Source organism: Lethenteron reissneri, chromosome 33 (genome assembly GCF_015708825.2).
Source record: "Lethenteron reissneri isolate LAM-NWPU_2019-01 chromosome 33, ASM1570882v1, whole genome shotgun sequence".
Lineage (NCBI taxonomy): Eukaryota > Metazoa > Chordata > Hyperoartia > Petromyzontiformes > Petromyzontidae > Lethenteron > Lethenteron reissneri.
The window spans coordinates 12,738,595-12,765,865 of record NC_083811.1 but is presented as its reverse complement, the minus strand read 5'-3'; the positions used below and the strand labels follow the sequence as shown (position 1 = coordinate 12,765,865).

The 27,271-nt window shown below is 45.0% G+C and overlaps 1 protein-coding gene across 4 annotated transcripts in view; it reads left to right on the top strand.

The window, feature by feature from the left end:
- Positions 1-2,899: 2,899 nt before the first annotated feature.
- Positions 2,900-27,271, top strand: part of LOC133350360 (tumor necrosis factor receptor superfamily member 1B-like) — a 60,396-nt gene continuing 36,024 nt past the window's right edge. Inside the window, exons 1-3 of one of the 4 annotated variants that reach the window (XM_061564663.1) lie at positions 2,900-2,979; positions 3,317-3,377; positions 19,814-19,856. In XM_061564663.1, the coding sequence (XP_061420647.1) occupies positions 19,814-19,856 (43 nt within the window). In that variant the 5' untranslated portion in view covers positions 2,900-2,979; positions 3,317-3,377. Of the gene's footprint in view, positions 2,980-3,316; positions 3,378-14,257; positions 14,560-19,813; positions 19,857-20,736; positions 20,852-27,271 lie in introns of those variants that run through there. The other 3 variants (XM_061564664.1, XM_061564662.1, XM_061564665.1) reach the window with 3 other exon arrangements.

Sequence of the window (27,271 nt, the reverse complement as noted above, 5' to 3'; positions counted from 1 at the left end):
CGTTGGACTTAGATGTGGGTTTACACTTGAAACTGCACCAGACGTCTTCAGGAAAATAAAGGAAGTCAGGATAAAATCCAGGGAGTTAGAATAACCGTGTCACGTGACACGGCTTTTTAAAGAGGTGTCATGACCTCGAAAATCCACAATGATACATAATGTTGGCTGCGGAAACCTCGGTGTTCAGTTAACACACAGCTGCGTTTCATCATTTTATTTGACACGCACACTACTTTAGTTTGCACGAAAAACCCAAAAGCAAATGGACCTGTGAAAATCGAACACGTTTTAAGCAGTGGCGGCTGGTGATATTTATTTTTGGGGGGGCGCATTTTTTTATTTTATTGAGGGGGGCAAATAAATATAAAGCAGTACCAAAAACCATTTTGACTACTTGAATATAAATTTTGATGATCTTTATTTACATTTCAGACCAAAAGAAGTACCAAAAAGCATGTTTCCTACTTGAACATAAATGTTTCTCTTTTATATACATTTCAGACCAAAGTACCAAAAAGCATGTTTCCTACTTGAACATAAAAACGTTAGTTTCATGCTATTATCAATATGGCTGCGGCTACTTTCATGACGTTTGCATTTGTCAGAGAGATGTTTGAGGTCTCTTACCCCCGTCGTTGTCCACAAAACTTCAGTGCCGACACTTTGAAATAAAAGACAGGGAAAACAAAAAAGAGAATTGCTAACATCACATCCAGCCACCCACCTCCGTTTCTCATAACAAGCGCGGGTGAAGCTTCGTGTGTAGCTTCGTCCTCTGTCACTGGCCTGCTGCTGGATTTGTAAATCGGGTTGGTCCGGTCCGAGATCCTTTATCTTTTTTATTTCTTCCAGCGAAAGCCTTGTGAAAGGATTTTTTTGTAAATAAATTACAGAATTTGGATGAACTGCTGCCATTGTTTACACAAAAAATTTGATTAGCCTAGCAAGTGTCAAAGTGGTGTCGCCGGCGCACTCGCAGTTGTGGCCCAGAGCGTAAATTTGAATGACAGGTGACGAGAACCAATCAGATTGGATAAAATAACATGTATCCAATTCTGATTGGCCAGGGACGCAACGACTTGCGCCCCGAGGAGAATCTTCAAGAAACCAATTAGAGACCAGCTTCAGGTCACATGCTGTCCGAAAATTTTAAGTCTCACATAGACATCCATTTGTCCGGCGCCCCGCATGAAACACATTGAAAAACATAGAAAATAGTTGACCGATTAAAGCCAGTTTTTATTAAATGCTGATGCTTTTCTTACTACCAGCCGGCACATCGTATGAAAAAAATATTTTATTTATGTATTTTTATATAAATTTTGTATATCTATATGTCTTGAATATTGATGGGGGCGGCGCCCCTGCGCCCTCTATTGACGAGCCGCCACTGGTTTTAAGGCTTCGCTAGTGAAAGAGATGCAAGCAAATTATGGAGGCACAGTCAACAGTTGTTGTGTCTGACCGCACATTCGTGGTGTCGTCTACATTCCTGTTTGTATAACAGTCCTGCACTAAACACTAATGAAAGAATGGAAGCTATGGAAACGGATTATGAAGTGGCGGTAAAGCAAGCGCACGTCCACTACAAAGTAGACACTTAAATGTATTGCACGCATTATATTTTCATTGTGGTTCATTATCAAGATTGGCCGTTACTTCCCCATGCAGTTTAATTTACCCCGTAAATGCGTATTATTGTTTACGCATTTCCCCATTGGAACCCCCTCCCGTCAAAAAACAAATGGAAAATATGAGGCCATGATTTAGATTTTTTTGAATAATCGTTAAGGATACTAGCTACGTTTGTCGATATCTAAAATGCTATAAACATTAATTACGTAGTATGTTGCTAAACACTAAAATTAGTTGCTGAACATATACACGTTGGCACATATACACGACACGGAATATTTGTTTTTGTTATTGCATTGACTGAGATAATTATAGCTTTAATTTATATGTACTTAGAGTCGACTTGTTTATACATTTTGATTTAAACGAATCGACTGTCCATTGGAAGGAACGCGAATTGCAATCTGGGAAAGTCGTGTGACTAATGCTCCAAAGAGTGCTAAAATGAAGACAGCTCTGCATTGTTATGAAACGCCCGCATCTCCCAAGGAGTCATCCTCCTGAATTCCTCACCATCACCACCATCTCCATCGTCGTCAAATCATCATCATCATCAAAGGTAATTCAGCTTATATATACGCTCCAAGCTTGGCAGTGTTTCATTCTTCACCTGAAGACGGCTGCTTGCGTTGTAGCCGAAACGTCGTGAGAATTATTTTATTATGTTTTGTTTTTATTATTTTATTACTTCCCTTCTACGTGACTTTACCGAAAGAGCCAGGAGGATGAATCCCTGCAGGCACGAAAGCTTTAAATCGAAATTTAATTCAAAATAATAGTTCCTTACCACGTATTATTTTTTATACTCATTGCTATTAAACATTTACCACCCCTGCCCCCCACCCCCCATGTTCACTCGTACCAGGAACATAACCCAATCTTCCCCATTGGAACAAGGTTTCTGTTCGCGAATTCTATATTCGTAACCCTCACGCATAGAGAGGGTTTACTGTACAGAGATGTCATGGGTGGTCTATAGCACTCCCCAGCCATGCCCTGCATTGAATAAAAAAAATGCTAATCCTGCTCTTACAATTCCTAGAATTTCCCAACAAATTATATTTTAATTTTAGGACCATACGTGGCTCATCAATAGACCCATATTGCTTAGACAATTTTCATATTGAATTATTTATCATGACACCTGCATTTATGATACATCGCTGTGTCAATTCAAGGTCTTCTTGCCTTCTCATGAAGCACAGGTTTATGTCAGCATTGACCCATGAACACAATTTCTGTCAACGTAGCTGCCATGTGAAAGTCTGCGTCGACATCACGTGTTGACTTTAGTTTAATCCTCAGGTGAGGTGGACAAACAGAACCGACACAGCTGATGCCACTGTAAGTGCTCAAGTGGCACAAGTTTTTGACATTGGTGCTAAATATTGGCATCCCATGGTCTTGCAAACGTCACAATCCATCCCTCTCATGCACATGAGCTGATCTCATTCATTGCTTAATTTTCACAGTGGTTGTCTTCCCAAGTGTGTTCCATCCTTTAGCTGCCATTCTGTCACCAGTCTCGCCCCATCCGGTCATTTATATCCCTTCTAGCGATGTGTCCATCCTAAGCCATATTACTTTTCCTAACGGTCAATTAAAATAAATGTATTCCTTAACAGTCAGTGTGATGTTTCTCTGATTCATGTGCTCTTCTTTCTTTCATTGTAATTCCTAGCGTGCATCTCGCCACGATTCCTTGTGGATAGAAGAGGCTTCCTAGTGTTCTGCAATATACAGTAAGTGGGCGGGGTGAGGGAAGAGGGTTTCCCCAATATTTAATGTGTTGGGAGTTTTAAAGATAATTGAATACAGGAATTGTATCTGCCCTTCTGCTTGGACATCGGCTACTAAGCACGCATGAAAAGGTAAGTTCAGTAATAGTTTCTACGAAGCAGAGATACTTGTTGGCTAGAGCACGTACAATAGTAGTGCATTATTAAGTCTTACATTATTAAGTCTTACATTATTAAGTCTTACATTATTAAGTCTTACATTATTAAGTCTTCAACATGAGAGCCACAGTGTGTGAGCAGAACTGAAACTCGCCAAAGCTTAATTTAGTGATCTTTCATGGAGGATAATTGCCATACCAGGTTTTGCAAAACATGTTCTCTTTTACTATATTAAAGTATTAACTATAATGACGATTGTTAGCATAGAGTATATGTATGTACTGTCCATATCTGGCTTTGATAGATTTGTTTTTGTTACGGGGAAAATGCTGATTATTATTCTACATGTAGTTAATTACAGTTTCACTTCTGCATTTTCCCAAAGAGGCGTTTTTTTATTTTTGCTTGCACATGAATGCGGTGAAACGTTGCACTTGCACAGCAATACTATTCATAGGACAGTCCTCCACAGTGTAACGCAATAGTATAGTTGGGATGCAGTACTTTTAATACTGTGTCACGAGTTTGTATTTGGGCATTCACTGGTCAGCTGTGTAGGCAGTTGTTTGGACTCTTTTCAATAGGGCTTTATATGACTGGTGATCATTTGCAAATATGGAGGTGAAGTAAAACATGAATGCCTTCAAACATGCTAGTTGGTCAGTAAAGGTAATGACGAATGCAAACGGTGATTTATATAATAGAAGGGTGCGCGATTGTGTCTATGAAATCGGTGTGCGTGTATGCCGTGCGTGTAATTTGCACGCAGCTTTGCTTTAGTTTAACACATAGGCTTTTGCGACCAATATCATCCGTAATATAGTTTTTTGGGAGGTTAGATTGCGTAACGACACATTTATATTTACGTGATCTAACCCAAAAAATCGATATTATGAGCTTTTGCTTTAGATCACCCACTCAAAAGAATAAAAAAAAACTCGTGGCTATTTTTTTTCAGACACCAGCAGGGCATACGAACAACCGCATTACGGTTCAGAGTTGTTAGAACTCATCAGTACAGTGTAGCCATTATTGCGTGTTGCTGTCTTGTGCCTCACTGGGGTTTAAGTGGACGAGCATGCATTTGTCTGGTCTCATCCAATCCTGAGACCTTTATTTCCTAGAAGTCTACCCGCCAGTTGTCTATGGTTAACTGTAACAGTTCACAAGAGGACAGCAATGCATGATGCAGACCTCATCAGCAGTTAACCATAGGGAATTGGCGCGTCGACTGCCAGGGATTAAATGTCTCAGAATTGGCTGTCAAAACGACCAGATATGAAATTACTCCGGTTCGGAAAAGGAGCATCTTCTTGGCGAGATATTTGCTTGCCTATAATTTTCTTTTGACATTCAATAGAAGTCCCAACTACCATCATAGATGTTTTTTTAAGCGAAATTGACTGACAGCAGAATGGGAAGCTTACACACGGCCACGATCGAGGTCGCATTCACGCTCAGCGAGATACTGCCCAGCAACAGGCATGGTCATAATCATCACCATCATCTTCACCACCATCAATCCATATGTTCTATCATTCCACCATCATCATCAGCTTAATGAATCCATCATTAGCCACGGATTAACGTGCATGGGAATGATTGGCCATCTCATGGCGTATCACGAAATCATACGGGAACATACGCTCGACCACACAAATACATACTAAAATACTCACTGGCACCCACACGCCCTGCACCCACCAACAACATACCTCCATTAGGAATTTGTATTCATACTCGATCATTTTTACGACTATTATAGCACCCCCACCCCCACTACGGACAGACAGTGAATAACTCAAAACTTTCAAGCTCAGTTGGAAAGCATTGGAAGCAAAATATAATGGTCTTCATGAGCGATGATTATCCAAGTGGCCGCTGCAAATTAGAAAATGAATCTTAATGGCCACTCACCTCGTTAATTAGCATTAACAGATTTACTCAGTTGAAACGGAGCACTGACAATCCCTTCCAACCGCTTAAAATTCCATTCGCGTAATCATGCATTAGATGGTGAAAATTGTATTAGTTTGTGGCGATTTTGCATTTCAATCGACCTGACGACAAGTATGGAAATAAGGAAATGAAATCAGACGGCTGTGAAATTGTGGATATTTTGCATTTCTAAATTTACTGGGTATTCCAATTGTGCTTTTGGCATCATATGCCAAGAGCGATAAATTTGCTTTTGGAACTGATACCAGTGAAGTACCGGTGAGGACGCTTGACACCGAGGTTGAGGCACACGTGTATTTATTTTACAAGTCGTCACGACAGGACAGCACTAGAGGGGGTATCGGCCCCCTCACCCGTATAACTGGGGATACACCACTAGCTATCCCTGACCTACCCCGAGTCCTCCACTAACGGGCTAGGGGAGGCTGTCTGGCCCGACACTGGTGAGTCGGGCTACGGTACCCGGAATCCCAGAGTGCTGACTCTGGTTCACGGGACCACGCCGCTGGCTCGGTCCTGCGCGGCCCTGACAAGGGCGGCGTCTCAGGGGAGTCCAGGGCTCTAGCTACCCGGGTCTTCAATCTTCCCTCCTTTGTTCTAATACTGAGCCCCGAGCTCTCTCTGTCATCCCCTTTTATACCCCCTCCAGGATCACAACCCCGGGCAGCCCTACCCCCAGGCTGCCCGATGCGGACGTCGTTGCGGGCACCCCCCCCCCCCCCCCCCGCTTACTCCCGGAGCTCCGCCCACTGTGTTTGTTCGCCGTTTGATCTTATGTACAAACAGCCCCTCCATAACAGCCCTACATCACCCCCCCCTGCATAGCTCGCAGCCGTCCCGGCTGCAACAATTTCAATAAAGGTACCTTTACCCCTTGACCCTCGTGTGTGCCTCATTTTTTTTTTCAACAGAACGCGAATTGAACAACAACAATAACCATACCCCTGAAGGGAGTATAAACCGACGCGCCCCCCCCCCCGAATAAATACGAGATCCGTAAAAGCAAAGTATATACATTCGCCAGGAACCCCCAGCGCACACACAACACACACACAATACACACAACACACACACAACACACACACACAACAACAACATGCCAGGAGCGCCCCACCAACGCAGCGCACAGTAACCATAACACGTGAAAATATAAAAAATAAAAAAAAATTCTTTTTTTTCTTTCTGTGCATTACAAGAGTCTGCGCATTCTTGCGCGCGTCCTTGCCGCAGGCCCGTCACATGGGCCAACCCCAGATGGCGGGCCATCCGGTGGCAGCTGTCCCTTTCGAGGTGAGTCCGCGATTGAAGTGGCGAGACCCTCGGCATCCCCCGTGTGGGTTGTTGGGCGCGAGCCCGTCATTCCTGATGTACCTGGGGGCGGAACAACCGGCAAGACGTCAGGCGAGCGCAACAGAGACGGACCCTCCGAGTCGGTCGACCCCCCACATGTTTGGCCCTGCGTGTGTGGAGTGGGGCCTCGTACCGCAACGAAGGGTTTCAGCCTAGAGGGGTGAACGAACCACCGGCGCTTCCCCCACTTGATACGAACGCACTGAGGTCGCAAAACCTCGACCACCTCGACGGGGCCCCGCCAAGGCCGCACCAGCTTCGAGGAGGTCGCGAGTGGTACCTGGGGACAGTGCAGCCATGCCCTGTCCCCTGGCTTCCACTGCAGCACGTGCGCGCGTGCCAGTCTGAGGCGCTCATTCGCCTTTTGACGCCTGTCGGAATTTAGCCTGGCAGCATCCCGTGCCTCCGTGAGTTTTTCAAGGTTAAATTTAACGTGTTCGTCCAATTTTGTCTTACCCAGTGGCGCGGGGATCTGCAACTGTGCCCGAACAGGTGGGTCATGTTCGCGGCCATACATAAGAAAGAAGGGTGAAAATCCCGTCGCAGCATGGGGGGCCAATCTATATGCTGCCAGGACCCCTTGAATTTGCAAGTCCCAATTGGTCTGTGACTCCGAAACCTGGTGCGACAACATAGACGTGATGGTGCGATGCAGACGCTCGACCATCCCGTCAGTCTGCGGGTGATAGGGAGAGGGTACGAATTTTCTTCGTTCCCAGGAGATCACAGACCTGTTTGAGGAGTTTCCCGGAAAATTTTTTACCCTGGTCGGTCAGCAGCCGCTCCGGAGCACCTTTGTCCATGACGTAGCCTTGGACAAAGGCGTCCACGATGGCTGCTGCCGACTGATTGGCCAGGGGCCAGGCCATAGGCCAGCGCGTAAAGTACTCAACCCCTGTTAACAAATATCTATTGCCCCTAGGGGTGGCGGGAAATGGGCCCAGGATATCCAGCGCTACAAGTTCGTTCACCCTGGAGACTGTGATGGACTGCAACGGCGGGTTCGACTCCCGTGCTGGTGGTTTGCGCTGCGCACACTGAGGGCATGCTGCCAACAGATCCGTGACATCCCGTGTCATGCCCGGCCAAAAAAAATCAAGCTGGAGCAAGGCGAGGGTCTTTTGGGTACCCAGGTGGAGGAGGCGCTCATGAGCAGCCCACACCACCTTACCCCGTAACCCAGAAGGGACCACCAGCCGGTGACGGTGGGATTTTCCGTCCCAATGCATAAGCAACCCCGCGTGCATTTCCCATGCGTCGGCATCACCCGTCCCACGCCCCCTCTCCCCGGCGCGACGACGCAACGCGAGGAGGGAGGTATCCTCCATCTGGAGGCGCCCCCATTCATTAACGGGCAACCCAAGCAGGGAATCTCTTCCCTGTTCCACGATATCATCGGGGAGCGATGTTTCATCATCGGCGGCGGCCGCCAGGACTGGAACCGGCACGTCCTCTGCTGGCCTGCAACGCCCCGACCCCAGGAGGCATGCACATTCGGAGGCGGTTGGCATGCGTGACAGAGCGTCCGCGTTGGTGTGGCGAACGCCCTTACGGTAGGTGGTTTCGAAATCGAAATCCTGGAGGACCTCCAACCATCGGGACAATTGTCCCCATGGCTGTTGAACCTTCAGGGCGTACTGCAGTGCCGCATGATCTGTACGGACGGTGAAATGCTGACCGTACAGATATGGGCGATACTGTTGGATGAAATAGACAATTGCCAACAGTTTTCTACGGGTGACACAATATCTTTGCTCCGCTGGAGACAACACCCGACTGCCGTACGCAACCACCCGTTCCACGCCGTCAACCACCTGGGAAAGCACGCCTCCAATACCCGTGTTGCTCGCGTCGGTGTCGAGCATAAACGGCCTCGAAAAATCCGGGTAAATCAAGGGAGGAGCTTTCACCAGGGCGTCCCGAAGGGAGCAGAAAGCAGCATCCTCATCCCGACCCCAGTGGAACCGAACCCCTTTAGATTTTAAAGCGTGTAGGGGCTTGGCAATCGTCGCAAAATTAGCGACGAAGCGTCGGTAATACGACGCGAAGCCAATAAAACTCCTCACCTCTCCCACCGAGGTGGGAGTCGGCCAGGAGCTGACACACTGCGTTTTGGCGGGATCGGTAGCGATACCCGAGCGCCCCACGATGTGCCCCAAATAACGCACCGACTCGCGAAACAAATGGCATTTTTGGGGCTTAAATTTCAAATTAGCAGCCCACATCTTTTGGAAAACCGCCCGCAACCTCTGGAGATGTTCGTCAAAAGTTTTTCCCAAGACAATAACGTCATCCAAATAAATCAGGCACGACTCCCATTGTAATCCAGCCAAAACCAATTCCATCAATCGCTGGAAAGTTGCCGGCGCTGAGTGTAAGCCCATCGGCAACCGGTTGAATTGGAACAGGCCATGCGGTGTACAGAAAGCAGTTTTAGGCTTTGAATCATCGTCCAGAGGAAGCTGCCAGAATCCCGAAAGTAAATCTAGTGTGGAGAAGAATCGCGCTCCCGCCAAGGCGTCCAGCGATTCATCCATCCGTGGGAGCGGGTATGCGTCGGCCACCGAAATTTTATTAAGGCGCCAAAAATCCACGCAAAACCGCAACGAGCCGTCCTGCTTTTTAACCAGGACAATCGGCGCTCCCCAAGGGCTGGTGGAGGGAGAAATGATGTCGGCGGCTAACATGTCATCGACAGCTGATTTGACATGGTCCTTTTCGGCGGGACTCAACCGAAACGGATTTTGGCGAATTGGCGCGCTGTCACCCGTGTCAATATGGTGACGCAGCAGGTGAGTACAACCCAAATCGTATTTATTCCGACTGAAAACGTCGGAAAATTCCTTCAGTAGCGATCTAAGCTGTTGGCGCTCTGAATTGGACAGGTCCGTCGATCCCGCACAAAGCGCGTCGAGCCACCCTTCATCGCTGTCCGAATGCGGGTGCGTCCGGGAAACAGTGCCAACGTGGTTCGCGACAGGTTCCTCGCAGGGCACCGGCGTCGCGTGAGTGAGCACCGTCCCTTGAGGAACCACTACTGTCTGCGACCCCACATTGAGGACCGCGATGAAAGGGTCCCCGTCCCCTCTTACGACGGTCTGGGCCGGAATTAAATGAGGTCCATTAACCCCGGCCCTAGACGGTCCCAGCATAACACCCTGATCCCCAACGCCCTTAGCGAAGGGCCTACGAAGTTTCAGAGGCACTAACATTTGAGCTCCCGTCGGCACACGAACTGTTTTAACGACGAACGCCGGTACTGTTGCGAACGCCGTCCGAGCCGCAGCAGGGGAAGGCAGGAACGCCATGCGTCGCCCCGACGGAAGCTCAATGCATCCTTGGTCGATCAAAATACGAATCGGCATTTTGCCTAAGAAGTCTGTCCCCAGCAGGCACGGAACCGCCAGCGAGGAGGAAACAAAAATTGGCCCCGACAATTTGATGTCCCCGATAGAAATTTGCGCTCGAATCTGTCCCATGATGCCGAGAGAGCCCCCGTTAGCGGCATAGAATGGGACGTTAACCGGCAGTAAAGGACGGCTCTGTACAGGTAGAATATTGTAAATTAGCTCCGAAATGATTGTCGCCGATGCCCCCGTATCGACTAGGATGCGTACTTCTACCCCGTCAATGTGTCCGACCACGGGCGACGACCCCGACGACGCGGCCACCACGCGATGGGCTAACACGGACCACTGCTCGGGCTCGATTTGAGTCCCCGCAGTGATCCGTGTTGGCCCGTCGCAGCGCAACATCGGCCCCCCGTTCGTTGTGGTGCGAGAGTGTGCGACAGGTGAGTGCTTTGGCCAAACATGTGTGGTGCCGCGACTCGCCGGATCATGTTGCTGGAACTTGGGAGGAGGAGGGCCGGCGTCCCGTCGGGGCATCGTCCCGCGCTGTCGAGGAGAGCGGCACCCCGAGGCGACGTGGCCCCGGACGCCGCAGTTGAAACAACGCGGGAGCGCCGTCGGAGATGATGGACGGTCGAAGCGGCTCGACCCGTCCCGGCCCGACCGTGCTCCTGTCGCCTGTTGCCGTCGGTGGTCGACGGCGTAGAGCTCTTCCGTCGGAAGGGTGGCTGCAGCCACCGCACTCCCGGCCGATGCCCTGCTGGCTTTCCGCCGCAGTGACAGAAGGTTGGCGTGGAGGAGCCGCGCAGCCTGGAGAGAAGTCATCTCCGCGTCCTCCTGTGCGACGACAGCGATGTCGAGGTCGTCTGCCAGGAGGAGGATCTTTTCCGTGACCATCGCGTCCACGCCATCGTCGTCCATACGAGGAAAGGCCGTCTTCGCCATCGCCAGGAGGCTCGTCCGGTATGCCAGGGGCGACTCCTTTTCACCCCGCTTGCGATCGTAAAACTGCTGTCGGCATTCAGCTGAAGGTCCATAGACCCCGCCCAGCAGCTGTAGCGCCATCGGTAGCGTAGAACGCTTCTCCCTCGGCGCCGATGTGAGGGCGGCGAGCGCGTCGCCGTCGAGGAGCGCCGGCAGCGCGCAGAGAGCCTCATCGTCCGACCAGTTTGCCATTTCTTGGTGGGCGAGGAAGCGTCGCCGAAAGCCGCCCCAGTCTCCCTCCGCGCCGACAAACTCCTTAAGCGGGGGCAGTCTCTGGTGTAGCGCAGCGGTTGTTGTAGAACCCCGCAGGTTGTTGTCACCACGACTCGGTTGTGGTTCGGCGCGAACGGCCGATGGCATCGCCTGTCGCAGCTGCGATGACGCACCCTCCGCCGGTGATGACACGGCAGCTCCAGCGAGGCCGATGTCGGAGCCGATGTTCAAGCTGGCCACGCCCTGAGCAGCCGCCGCGTCGATGGCGGGAAATTCAAATCTCGACTCTTCTGAAATGGCGGGAAGGCGCCCCGGTCGTCGGCTCCCCTCGCCCCGTGGTGGACCACCAGCCCCCAATCGCGTGATGGTCTCCAGCGTGGCGGCAGCGGCATACAGCAGCTCCGCCAGCCTTTCGTGGGCCAGCCGTAGCGCGTCTGGCTGCGGCCCCTCTTCATTCCGATGCCCCGGTAAGAAGGCGTCAGGCCCCGGCTGCACCATGTCTTGTTGAGCCGTCTCGGGCTCGACGATCTCAGCAGTGTCTTCCTCCTGCGGTACTCTGGCCCGAGGCTGTATTGCGCGTTTCCATGTTCGTAGTACTTCTGACACCAGTTGAAGTACCGGTGAGGACGCTTGACACCGAGGTTGAGGCACACGTGTATTTATTTTACAAGTCGTCACGACAGGACAGCACTAGAGGGGGTATCGGCCCCCTCACCCGTATAACTGGGGATACACCACTAGCTATCCCTGACCTACCTCGAGTCCTCCACTAACGGGCTAGGGGAGGCTGTCTGGCCCGACACTGGTGAGTCGGGCTACGGTACCCGGAATCCCAGAGTGCTGACTCTGGTTCACGGGACCACGCCGCTGGCTCGGTCCTGCGCGGCCCTGACAAGGGCGGCGTCTCAGGGGAGTCCAGGGCTCTAGCTACCCGAGTCTTCAATCTTCCCTCCTTTGTTCTAATACTGAGCCCCGAGCTCTCTCTGTCATCCCCTTTTATACCGCCTCCAGGATCACAACCCCGGGCAGCCCTACCCCCAGGCTGCCCGATGCGGACGTCGTTGCGGGCACCCCCCCCCCCCCGCTTACTCCCGGAGCTCCGCCCACTGTGTTTGTTCGCCGTTTGATCTTATGTACAAACAGCCCCTCCATAACAGCCCTACACCAGTGCACCACCCGATGTCAGTGAACAGCCCCAGAAGGTGAAGCCACTGATATAATTCTGCATTAGGTTCAGCATGTCTTTTCATCTACACTTAATGTTCGGTGCATCCCATTCAACTTGATTTTTTTTTATTGCCATTACTGGAATAAGGTCAGTGTAAATACATTTTTTTTATCGTAGTTGTGCAATCATTGGTAACCGGGCTGAATCAACCCGCTACAATTAACAATCGGGTACATTCACGGGTCGCTGCCTGGATTCGCGCGCAGAGAGACATGATTGAGAGACATGATTGCATTAGTACCCTGAACCACCCAATCATCTGAACGGTTACGCTACAGAGTGCAACACATTTTACTTGTTGGCACATGGATTGACATTGCCACACGTTCCTGGCTCCAGATCCTCTCGGATGAGGGTACAGCACAGCTGTTGCAGTTGGGGGGGGGGGGCACCACGATGAGCCCCTGCGTTGAGATGTCATTTGTGGCCAGGTCTCTTTTGAATAAGAAGCTCATAGCTCAGTGGGCCTTACCTGGTAAAAAAAATATTTTTTTGTGATTTGCTTACCTTTTCAAAACTATCATGTTTTTGTATTTGTTGGTGGAACTTTCTGACCCACTCTAACCGGACATCTTGTGAAAAAGAGCTTTATAGCTCATCGGATTCCTCCAGTATAGATCAATATTCTCGTTATGATCTGATTCTGAAGTGTTTTTCCACGAAAGACAACCAACTCGGGTTAGCCAAGGGACATTGGGTCGTGCGGGGCCCACAACAGCGTCCGCCCTTGTGCGGGCCCTGTCGCCTCTCGTTGAATATATTGAAGTGATTCAAAACTGTCTTGGTACATACTGCGCCTGAAAAACATGTTGCATTTTATTGACCTTGCTCTCTTGAAAATGTTACCGAACACCAAATCAAACCTCTTTTTCAGTCACGTGTTTTTTTTCATTTATAACTCTTAGTAATGTGAAGTCTGATGTCAAGTTACTGCTGGAAGAATCTCCATGCAGTGTTGATCATTCGGTTAGTTGAACGTACTGTACAATGCTGTACTTCATGTTGGTCAGTGTGGGTTGGAGGTGCTCTTGATTGATTAAGATATTGTTTATTGCTGGAGTTAGCAGTGGCCAGGAGTCGAACTTAGGTTCACTGAGTTAAGAGCACAGATCGTGAGCCACTTCACCACTGTTCATCCCATATGACAACTCATGTAAAGCCTAAGATGATATATTTTTTTCTGACCAAGGGGTAAATAATGCTAAGTATGTGTTTCATAAAATATTATAATTGCTAATCTGCTACTGACAAAGAGGCATCCGTTCATATAGGCATATTCAGACTGTTACATATTGAAATAGTTGTAATACACCATTTATTTTAAAGCTTCCTTTAAACTGTACTCCTTCTGGCAAGTGGTACGTTTTAGGGGTTTCTGTATAAGCCGGGAAGTTGCAGTATCAATCACTCGTTGAAAGTCCTATTGGTTCTTTTTAAAGGGTCTAAAACCTGTACAGTCAGCTAAGCTTGGGTTTTTCCTCATTCATATATATTTATATATTTTTTCTTTTTGTTCGCTTCATACCAGTGGAGGTGCTCGAATGTTATTTACAAACTCGCGATTCAAATGTCATGCGTAAGTGACTCAGTCGACGCACATACCCGGAAGGATATGATTCGCATTTCCTACATTTTGTAGGTGTGGGCTTCTGGTAAGAGTAGGAGTGCTTGGAGCCTGATTACTAACTTTGTGCGTGACATTAGCTTCGTACAGCTACAGCATTTCACACATCGCGCAGTTATTCTAAAGGACAGTTTTAGCATTTGCTGCGGGCAGTGGTGGCATGCGATACGAATTCCGCCTTCAAGTTTAGCAGAATTGAAAAGCATGTGCTCCACATTCGAAGGAAACGTTTGGTTTTTAACCCAGTCTGCGAAGTGAAAAAGGTATCACTGTGTTAGATTTGCTTTTGATGAAAAGGAAGACTTGAAGAAAATTGTGGTAAGAATCATTTTTATCGCTTAAAAATTCTATTTTTAAGCTTTATGTTTGAAATCTCCTTGTGTGTTGACCGTAAACATTTGCGAAGAATATTAAAAATGCAATTAACACATTTGTAAATTAAAGCTGTGCACAGAATAATATTGCTTGTCTGTTCCAAGCCAACGTCTGTTAACATGTTTTACTGTTTTATTCCTGTGCAATGTTTGTTTATTTATCTAAAACCTCATTAAAAGGCTGGGTCATGAGTTTAATAAATAGCCCATATGGCCTCGTAGGAATAACATGGCTCTCCGGTCATATGTTCTTCATATTTAATTTTAATCTACTGCAATTGTTGATTTTTCAGCATTTGTATGCAGATTGGAAAACATCTTCGGAAATTATAGTTAGGGTGTTGTCCGTGTTATGCCGAAGAAACTTTTTTTTAGCATTTACATTTAGGTGTTCAAGTACTTCATCGTGACAACAATATAAGGCATTATAATTGTATACCAATCATACATGTACGTATGCACATGGCAAGCCTTTTGTCAGTCCACTGCTGGATGAGGTCCTCCCCACACTGTGCAGTTTGTGGGGGTTATTTGGCCATACTTCATGCTGATCATTGTGCGATAATGAAGGTGGGGAGCATAGTCAGGGGAGCATATAAGTGCAGTCCAACATTACATTTTACTGCACTCCCCTCTGTCAAGCTTGATGGTCACCCATCTGAGCACTGTCCAAGTTCAAGTCTGCTTAGGTTTGGAAATCTCACGAGATTGGACGCATTCGGGGTGACTGAGTCGTAGCCTTGTATCAATTACTTCACCAAAATGGATTTCTCAGTTGTTGTTTAAAAAAGCCCAATTTAAGAATCAAGATTGCCATGTGATTTGTAATCCTACAGCATGCATTGCTGTTGTTCTGTGCGAATACGATTGTATACAAATTCCCGGAAAACAAATATTTCACCATCATGTGTAAGCAGTTTTGGAAAGTAAAATGTGAAAGCGCAGTAATAATATTGAGTTATTTTCTTGACCACTGCTGTTGGTCACGGGGATTGTTTGACTATACATTACCGCACTGGTCATTGTTGGTTGAATGGAGGAGGCCCAACACTGGTTCAGATACCGTTTGACTCTGATGTTATCCGTAGCAAGAAGTCAAATTGAGGTTGGCAGGTCTTGTGCTCAGTAGCTTTTGTGCTCACCACTGCACCACTTCTCCACCCCTTTGGCAAGATACCATCACATGCCCATAATCGTGAATTATGGGGACGTGATAACAGCTTAACATGTTACGTCTGTGTTCAGAGATTGTTTAACATTCTCAGAAGTGAGGAGATACATTCTTGGGATTTCTTATCCGAATTCCTGAAATCATGAGGTGAGCAAGAATGAGTTAATGACCGCTTCTGGGTTTGTTTATTTTTGACTGATAGTGGTGGTGGGCAAGGCCACCAATCATTAGCATAACCCGAACTATGTATTGAAAAAATAAATACTTAAACCTCTTTGTCCAGAGACTTAATCGCATGTGTGGATTTTTTTATATATATTCTTTATTATAAATATATGACGGCTTATAAAATTCTTGGTTACTGAAAGAGCAGCCTCTGCAAGCAAATATGTAAAGAATCATTCCAATTAAATGGTTAAAATTAACAGAGACAGCTTTTCTAAAATAGCTTACAGACATACAAAAATATCTGTGTATTGTATCGTAGGTATATACCAAATAGTATACAAATGCAGTGCAGAAATAGTAACTAATTGGCACGTTTTGTTTACATTACAAACCTTCCTAATTGGCTGTATCGGGTTGTGGTGGATCAACGGCACATTTATATTTACGCGATTAAACCCCAAAAAAACTTTATTAAGAACAGCAATAATATGTTTAAATGGTGATTGTAAAAGTTTACCAGAGTTTAATATGAAAGGTCATGAAGCCGTGTAAAGAGAGTGTCACCACGCCCGACTGTGAAAGGGACGGTACACAAACCCTGGTGGTGACCTTGAGACCGTGGTGGAAGTTTCAGATTAATTTAAAAGGCGAGCCAAGTTATTGAAATATTCATGACGTTATCTTCAAATTGTACCATTCACTTGTGGGACATCAGCAATTAGGTGTCTTAAGCGGAGACTGGGCCCCATCATAGGATTGTGGAATTTTAATTGCTGTCACAGGGTACTGCCGACGAAGATAAATATACTAATTTGAGTGGGGAAAAGTTTGACTTTTAACGAGGTATGTCATGCGGGGTGACCGGGAATTGGTCGGTTGTATACTGACGATGCTACTACCCAGAAGTGTCCAGGGTTATTTTTTTCAAATAGCCTTTTTGTTAAAAACAAATTTACGTGGTTGAAAGGGGACAAATTGTTGAAAAAGAATGGACACCCTCCCACCCGCTCCCCCCTTTGTTCAGTAATATGAGCCATTCTTCAAACAAAACTCATCTTTCGCAATAGCTGGTCATGTTCGGAGGGCTTTTTGTGTGTATGGCAGGAGTTCAATCACTTCTGCATTCTCAATTTTACGCAACCTAAGTGAGCAGTGTATTATGGGAAAGTTTATAATATATGTTCTGAAATGCCTGTTGAAAAATCACGTGATACTTTTTTTTGTACAGTATTTTTATTGTACAAAAGTGTGGGAAATATCACACTCAGAAAGGTAAAGTGCAGCCCTGCCATTGCTTGGCCACGCCACTACTGGTGATGGGGCCGCCACGAGAGGGAGCTCTAGAGAGCCCCTCGAGAGGGCTGTGTGGGTGACCAGAGGCAGGATTAACCACACTTTACCCCACCGCGCGCGACCTCCAAATCGACGAACTTTTACCAAACAGACACTGTAACAAAACTATATTTTTTATCTCTTCATTTCGGCACTTTATGGGTTTACCATCTTTAGTAAACATAAATCCCGAAGTTTCTGCATGCAGACAATATTTGCTGACAACAAATTTTAATTGATTATTGCATGGACATAATCGATCTTTGACCAAAGGAATGCGTGAATTTCTCTACTGCTCTACTGAGCCAAACGCATCGCCTTGGCAATTAGTCCCTCTGTTAGTGATACATTAGAGTTACTAATGCCTTATTTATTCTGCAAAATTTGTAATACATGTTTATGGCACATCTAGGCATGACAGTGTGGCCTACACAATCAAAAAGCCAAGGGTTGTTCTTATTGTAGGCACTATATCCGTGTTTATTCCCACGCCAACTTTGAAAAGGAATAAGATACGTTCTCTATTTACTTTTAAGGCAGCAGGTTTGTCATTGAGGTCATGGTGTGTCACGGAAAACTTGAATTTAAATAAAATCTAAAGGGACATTTTGAAAATGGCCCTTGAAATACGTTAGACTAGGCTTCTTCAGATTTTGACTGGCGTCTATACCGGCCATGAAAACCATGAGCATTTAACTCATGGAGATGCACAGAGAGACGCTCGGAGATATACAGAAAGTGACACGGAGATACAGAATGGGTCATGGGCTGACTCGCACAGACACAGAGATATACAGAGACGCGGAGGTACACACGGAAATACAGAGAAGCAGGCACACAGAAAAAGACACACGAAGGAAGCGTCACATTATCTTTTTTTAAAAATCAGAAATGCTTTACATATGTCAGGATGTGGGGGGTCACTGCCGCATCTTATTCTCTGATCTTTCCGAGAGTATCGTTTTTACCCCCCACACATCGGCCACGAATATCGCTAAATGCGATTGAAATAAAAGTGGAGCATTAGTCACGGTTACAAATGCGAGCTGTTTAAAGGTGAACCCAACCAGCAGGTGCCCACCCCAATGACACACCCTCCCCTGCGGAACCCCTGACATACCTGTGACACAAGTGGAAACAGAAACAATCATGACACAGCAGCGGTGGATATTATAATAAATAACTATTTATAGAGCGCGCATATTTCGTGAAATGGACACAGTTTTCGATCGAGAACGAAGAAACGTGGAACTTAAAGTCACTCTTAAGTTAGCCTGAACAAGCAATAGCCTGAACAGGTGAGCCTTGGGCTGCCCCTTGAAGGTGGACAATGGTGCCTGGATGCTGAGTATGTGCAGTGGGAGAGACTTCCAGATGGCTAAGGCAGGACAGCCGTGGTTCTGAGTACGATGACTAAGTTGCTCAATGTACTCTGCAGGACGTGGCAGTTTCTCGTGGTCAGTGGAGCGAGAGAAGGTTGGGGAGGTATGGCGGGAGACCTTGATAGAGAGAGCTGGCACACGATAGCGATGTTCCACCGTGTCCTTGATTTGATGGTAGAGGCAAGTGGAAGTTTTTTTTAGTGAAGCCACAGACGCCGTACGGCCATGCCTCATGTCCAGGACAGGTTGTTGTTAAAGTCGCTGTGTGGTTTGTCGAGGCGTTTTACTTCAGTCCGTGTAAGGATGGCTTTGCAATTAATCAAGGCGAGTGCCAGCAATGCTGCGAGCCAGAGTGTTTGCTGCGGCAGTCGTCAACATTGGGTGGATGTGGCATAAGGCCCTGTGGAGACGGTGATTGCCACATCCGTATTATGCTGAGCACGTGGTTGTCGAGTGAGAATGTGGAATCCAAGGTGATGCTGAGGATTTTCAAATGACTTGAGGGACTGAAGGTGGAGCCAGTGGTGAGTAGGTTTTGAAGGAGCGACGTCATAGTAAGCCGCTCCCTGGTGCGTAGGAAAAAAGCTATAGATTTTTCGGGGTTCATCTTATCTTCATTTATATATCACCTTAACCAAGGCACTGAATAGAGAATTAGCAATTTTACATTGAAACGGTGTGATGAGATGAGATGATGAATATGATGATCATGGGTGAAATAAACGATGATGAGCGCAATAATGAGTGGTTGATGTTGAGTGAGTGTGATGAATGGGTAGGAAAGTTGGGAAGAGGGATGATGGTGTTCATGCTGGGAAAGGGAGGGGGAAGGGGAGGTTGGATTAGCAAGGGTTAAATAAGTGAGTTTTAGGGAAGAATGAAAAATAGTTAATGACACTGATTGTTTGACATGTATAAGGTAATTTTACCACCAGGACTGTCAGGTAGATGTACAATTGGCAGGGCTGAGTGGGCCTTGATCGCAGGTTAGAGTAAAGTATAACTGAGTGTCATCAGTACAAGTATTATCGTGACTCTACATGACGTCTGGGGATTTGCCTGCAGGGAATAAAACTGTAACTTTGTGCATATCTTCTGGACTGTGTCAAATTAACTTTATTCTGTTTTGTGTTTTTTTTTTCAAGATGGCTAAACGGTGTGATCCCATCAAAGATAAATGCCCAAAAGGTACAGTATTATTACGTGTACTTTGTGAATTGAAATGTCTTTTGATGTATATTTAGTGGTGGGAAGTAATTGGTTATGCAGTATGTGGTGTTGTATTCAAATTACCAAAGGCAATAACTGCAATTCTGAAATATCGCCTATTATATATTTCTCTTTGTATGCCACGATGGAATTGATGGACGTGTTGAGTTTGTTTTCGTCTATTGTGCTTGTGCACCACTGCCAATGCAGCAGCATTACCAAATCATTTAGTAGATATAGATAACAAAAAATTGAGTAAATAAAACGTTCTTCATAAGTTTTAACCGAAAGCTGAATATTGGCACATGTGTACCCAAGGTTAATTGGAATGCATTGAGCTATTGCATTTTGACCGTATATTAAATAATAAAGAAATATAGAATCAATGAATTTCAGAAAACCCAAAGAGAGTCATGTGAATGTAAATTGTTTTTTCATCTTATAACGAACGGCTTCAACGGCTATCCATGAAGGTTAAAACGCGCACGGCGGGGCCTAGAACACCAGAACTTTGAGGTAACTCAGAGAGACAAGAAGACACACGCTTATGTCAGGTTGTGACAATCATGCTGAAGGAAAACACAGATGGACTTTGGCACATCATGGTGGTTGGGAGAGAGAGAGTCATAGTAATACAAGTCATATATTTGGGGTGGGCGGCAGGGAGGAGTTATCCAGAAAAGCCTTAGCAAGCCTCCAGGGACTTTTTGAGGAAAGATCTGCTTTGAGACATTTGGCCCTTTTCTCTCTGTATTTTTGCCAGTGGGGTAAAAAACCCTGCAGTGCTGGACATACTCAAATTGCACACAAGATACCGGTGGTCATAAAGCGACTTGCTGTGCTGTGTCCTGAAGGGACCTCAATGTCCAGCAGGGGGGATGGTGTCTCAAGAACCCCACGACTCATCTCCAAATGATCGATCGACCTGTCCTTCAATTCACTGCATCGCAAAGTGTGCAAGGCCATACAAAATGGTATTAATAGGCACTTGACAATGCATTAAGTCATTGATTATCATAGATTCTGGCAACATTACACGAAATATTTACAACCTGAAGTGAGCTGGAGAAAGCCACCGTCTATCGGGTATTTGGCCTACTCTTCAACACTGCCCAGAGGTCTTGGACCACACGCGGCTAACCAATCGACGAACTGTGCTTGTGCTCATTTGCACTGCTGGGTAGGACGGAGGAGGGAGGGAATTTAAGCTGTACCATTGTTTCATCTGATTATGCCGGGAGATCAATTTTAACGGGTGACCTCCGGTTTGCTAGTCCGGTGTGGTGACCATTCCACCATGGTAATATTCACACGATTGCTATTACACGCAAAACATAGTATTGTATTCGTAAGCAATGCATCTGCTGTAATGTAAAGAAATAAGGCTCTACTGTGGTGCCATTGTCTATTTTTACTCGGAGTAAATGACTGACCTTGTTAAAAAAACATATTCCCCAACACTCTGGACAATCACCTAATTGGCACACAGTCACTCACTGGTGTGTCACACAGGGGATTATTGTTTTTAGTCATTTGGAGTTCTCCATTGTCGATGGCAGCCACGGTACTGTGCTATACTTCACACAGAATTCCGAGCCAAGCGTTTAGCCACTGAGAATATTACGAGGTTCTGTTAATTTTGCTGACGTTAAAGAGGAAGTCAAACTTCGCGTGAGTAATGCGGTATCTAAATCATTTTCAGATTAACAAAGGACCATCATATTGTATGGAACATACTCGCTACTCTCCTCATTCACAGTTTAATCGTCTGGTAAATTGTAAAAAATAAAAAAATAAATCACCTTTATTAATGATGCACGAGCACAGCAAAAAGCACAGTGAGTAAAACATTCAAACTAAGCAGAATTAGCACTCTAAACCAATATATAATTATCCAGGCATGTTCTCGAGTTCAGCCTTATTTTGGGTTCTTTGTGAAAAAGAGCTTCATAGCTCATCGAATTCCTCCAGGATAAATAAAGATTCTATTTTTTTAATCATTGGTTTGAACCATGTCTATTAAATAGCCATCGTCTAGGACACAAACGTTTATCATATGAATATAACTTAAAGTATTTTTCGATGTAAAGCTTTCGTGACTACAGGGATTCATATTCTTGGTTCTTTCGGTAAAGTCACGTAGAAGGGAAATAATAAAATAATAATTTTCTATTTTTTTTATTGTTACATAATAAGAAAAATGTATTATTTTTATTATTTTATTATTTCCCTTCTACGTGACTTTACCGAAAGAACCAATAATATAACTTAAACTACTTTAGCACACCACTGAATAAATAACAAGCATATAATCAGTTTTATATGACTGTCAAAGTTAATCTATCAAACATAAGCACTGGTTGAATAACAAGCACAGGCATTTATATCTGAGCAGAACTCCATCGACCTATTGGCTCTCCAGACAAATATTATCCAGAAGCAAACTCTGGAGCAGTCTAAACCTCATTAACAGTATCAGCAGCAGAGTCAGGCTTGTTAAATATATATTGCTGGTGTATCAGATGTCATTGGCAAGACGACTCGATTTATGGTGAGAATGATAAGATGTTAATATCTCGATGTCGAGATGTCAACTACCTTGCCTGATATACACGAGGTCATGGGTTCGATTCCAATACTGACGCCTGTATATTTGGAGTTTGGATGTTCTCCCCGTGGTCGCATGGATTTTTTTGCAGGTCCTCTGGGTTTTCCCTCCACATTTATAAACATGTGTTTCAAGTATTTGGCTGCTATAAATTTCCACATGATTAGCCACTTCATTGGGCTATCATTTGTGGCCAGGTCTCTTCTGAAAAGGACCTATATAGCTAAGTGGGCCTTACCTGGTAAAATAAAAATAGTAACGTCAATAAAAGTGTCGATATTCAATTAAAAAAACTACTTACGTAATGAAACTATAATGATTAGCTTAGCTTAAATGGCCATGACAAAATATGCTCTATATCAGGGGTTGGGAACCTTTTTGACTGGGAGAGCCATAAAAGCCAAATATTTCTAAATATATTTCATTGAGAGCCATATAGTATTTTTAACGTATAATAAATTAAATGTCTTACTTTTAATGCGACTTCTGGTCACGGGACCCGTGACCCGAGAAATGTTATCTTCAAAACTAATTTCTGTTTACTTTAAATTGACACAGTATTATTAAGCAATATCACAAGTATTTTAAAATCAGTTCCAAACTGATTTTATTTTTTTATTATTTTTGTTTTTCAACTCAAAATTGTCTGGGAGCCATATGCCGTCACCGGAAGAGCCATATATGGCTCGCGAGCCATAGGTTCCCGACCGCTGCTCTATATCCATCTAGTTACCAATAGTACCTAGTAGAGCACTATAAAAGACTTAGTGCATTCCATACAGTTGGCCAGACAGAAATTGCCCTGACCCCAATCATAAATACTGTGAGTGAGTAGGAGGGACAGTTAAGGGGTGAACTCATCTGGGAGGTAAACATGTCAAGTTGCATGGGTTGAGAAGGATGGCAAGATACGTGGGGAAATTCACTTCGAGTAACTTGAAAGGTAGCGCTAAAGAATGTACCAATAATGGATGGGGTGGTTTTTCATTCGCGGGCTTGCCTGTCTTACCATATGGGGGTGTTCTGATTTTTAGCACTCAGTACAATGTTTAATGGAACATAAAGGTTAATTTGGCTAATTGAATTTGGTAATATATATACTGGATAATAAGAACATCACAAATCAACACACTTAACTAATTTAGAATTTTAATTCTACCGCAGTATTATTACAGGAAGATATTAAATTAGGATGATGTTAAACTGTCTTGTGATATCATGAGAAGGCATAAACACATTACTACATTGGAAGATTGTACAACAGCACTGATTCAGTAGTCATGAGTCGGCGATGGTTAAATCAGCCTCTCATTTATCCAAGTGTGATAGAGTGAAGATCAACATGTGGAGTGACTTGTTCTCCCCCGACATAGGATCGTAAATTCTACAGAATTGGCTCAGGACTGCCTAGGAAGAACACTGACATAAAAGAATGCTTTTTCAAGGCAACGTGTGAAATATTGTAATACAAATACCCTCATTCTATGCAGAGAATGTCAGTCAGTGTGTGGCACTGTGCAGAGGTGTGGACTCGAGTCATGTGACTTGGACTCGAGTCAGACTCGAGTCATGAATTTGATGACTTCAGACTCGACTTGGACTTGCATAACAATGACTTTGTCCCACCTCTGAGGTGTGGACTCGAGTCATGTGACTTGGACTCGAGTCAGACTCGAGTCATGAATTTGATGACTTCAGACTCGACTTGGACTTGCATAACAATGACTTTGTCCCACCTCTGAGGTGTGGACTCGAGTCATGTGACTTGGACTCGAGTCAGACTCGAGTCATGAATTTGATGACTTCAGACTCGACTTGGACTTGCATAACAATGACTTTGTCCTACCTCTGAGGTGTGGACTCGAGTCATGTGACTTGGACTCGAGTCAGACTCGAGTCATGAATTTGATGACTTCAGACTCGACTTGGACTTGCATAACAATGACTTTGTCCCACCTCTGAGGTGTGGACTCGAGTCATGTGACTTGGACTCGAGTCAGACTCGAGTCATGAATTTGATGACTTCAGACTCGACTTGGACTTGCATAACAATGACTTTGTCCCACCTCTGAGGTGTGGACTCGAGTCATGTGACTTGGACTCGAGTCAGACTCGAGTCATGAATTTGATGACTTCAGACTCGACTTGGACTTGCATAACAATGACTTTGTCCCACCTCTGGCACTGTGACTAACAAAGGTAGGAGGCTAGTCATTTTTTTCCCAAACACTCTGTCTAGACGCCGCCCTCATATTTTGGTTATCGCGGTGTGTGCAGTTTAGTCCTTTGGTGTGTGTTTTGGGGACTGTTGAAGAAACTCTGCAGCACAACCCAGAAAGACAACACGGATCTGCGAGTGATCCTGTTCTGAACACATGAATGTGCATATGGCTCAGTCTGCTGTCACAGAGCTACTCTGTGCAATAATAATAATACATTTATCAGTATTGGCTTTTGGAAAAGCTCGCCTACTCTGTACCTGATATCATCATAATGTGTTGCAGTGGAGTGAGTAAAGTTACACTTTATATGAAGGTTTATCTCGAAGACATGTATACATTTTCAGTTTGAACTTCTGGGTTTCATCGTGGTTGGCACACTGTCATCCTGATAATGTCATCAGGTCCTGCTGAAATATGCATCTTTTTATAGATGAGACATCAAACACACTGCAGCATTACTCAGCATGTGCCCATGTCATTGAAGACATTTACAACAACAATAAAATCACCTATTTTGACTAAATAATGGATTATAAAAACACCAATGCAGGGTTGAAAAGTCATGTAAAATATAGCATGTAAAATTAGAGTTGCTCTCTGCAAGATACAATTTGAAATGACTCAAGAAACATGATATGTATTTGTGTGCTATTAAAGCCTCGTAAATTATGGTGTACTTATGGTAATTAAAGTGCACTAAACATTTGTATTACAATTACTTACAGTATAATAACTACTTGGATTTGTTCAGAAATTAACCACTTTAATAGGGGCATAATTTTCAAACGATCGAAGGCGTTTTAGCTTGACGCATTGCAATGTGATCCATGATCGCGTATAGAGGGGTGATGACATTGCATTAAGTGGAGTATTGTACTCGTATTAAGAAACATTCATAAAAATCAGCTGAAACATTCAGATAGATCCACAATAACATCAAAATCAATGGAAAACAAAATTGCATTGGCCGAATGTTTGGCATATTTAGATGCCCCATCTTTATACGCTGACAATATATACAGCTTTTAGTGTTGCCAAATGGTATTGACCAAACATCCCAATGTAGTACTTTTTGCAAAAAGAAAAGAGACTCGATGAGGCTATCATGGGTAAATAGTTGGAATCGTATATTTGTTATGCGTATATTATGGGTAGCTTTACAGGATAAATGATTGTATGACTTTAAAATGTGCCTGTATTTTATAAATATCATGCAAATAATGCCCCACATTGAGGGGGCCAGGTGGATCAGAGGTCAGACCACTGATCTGGTTCCGGTTAAAAGCTGGGTTCGAAGCCAGGAAGCTGTCTGCGATTAAACCGCATTCTCAAGTGTCGTGAGTTGATTGGTCTCAGGCACCAATTATTGCACACACAAAAAATACCCACCACGTGACATGTTGTTCTCCACTTCATTTGGCAAAATTCTGGCCCTAAGAATGTAAACTGTTTGCTTGAATTGTGATGTGACAAAGTTAAAGAGCCAACTGGGAAAGTGCTGCATCCCCACTATGTGTACCGTGGGTCACTTTAAGGGATTTCAGAGGTAGCTCTGTCATGTCCACTTTTGCGGGCCGTTTGCTGTCACAAACGGTTATATCACTCCGTGAGAGATCCACATTGATCAGTTGTCTCCTGAAGATGCTGCTGGCATAATCGGGATAAAGTTAAGAAAAATACAAAAACATTTATGAAAAACACTGACAAATAAAGAATTGCATGTTTTACAAAATGTACGTCAACTGGTTCGGGGGCTATTTGTGCCAGCAGTTTCTGGGTATATGCCGATCTGTATCAAGGTACACGTCAAGGAAATGCCACTTGGTTTGGTTGTATTCCACAGACATGCAAATGTGCACAAACAAGCCTAGGGTCAAACATTCTGTCCATGTTTTTGTTTCTTCTTCATGAAAACACCAGTGTGTCCTGTCTACCCACAGCCAGGCATTGACATATCATACAATTACAGCCAGATTTATTTTTTACCCTTTATGACAAAAAGAAACATTTTGCAATGTCCACACTCATATTTTTTTTCAAACCCTGCTTGGGATTCACTTTCAGTAGTGTCCTTCACTCACAGGCAAATACCATTACAAGAGGGGAGGTTTGTGTTAATTTGTGTCGCTCGAATAAGTTTTGACTCAATTGTGCATCTGAAGGTATCAAAACTGCTGTGAGTGGTGGAGCTCAGGGGCAGAAGTGCATCAAATTATGAACTATACATAATCCGCCTTGGTGTAATGTTTAGTAAAATCGACTTGCAATCCAGAGGTCACCATTTCCAACTCCTGGCTCGCCATTGGAACCATTCAAATTCCCCTGTCGCTGTCCACCCAAACATATAAATGGGTACACCAGAATGAATCTAAGACTGGTTGCGTGTGTGGTGGGATAAAGTGTGGATACTCTCACCTCTTCCAAGATGTCTGGCTCTCGTGGAAGTGTCGGCTACATTTCTCTCTGGAGCAGCCCTTTAAAGCTCCCTCTGGTTGATTCCCTTCCGTCAGTAGGTGGGGTGAGAAATACATTTTAGGGCTGCACCTTTACCTTTTATAAACAAT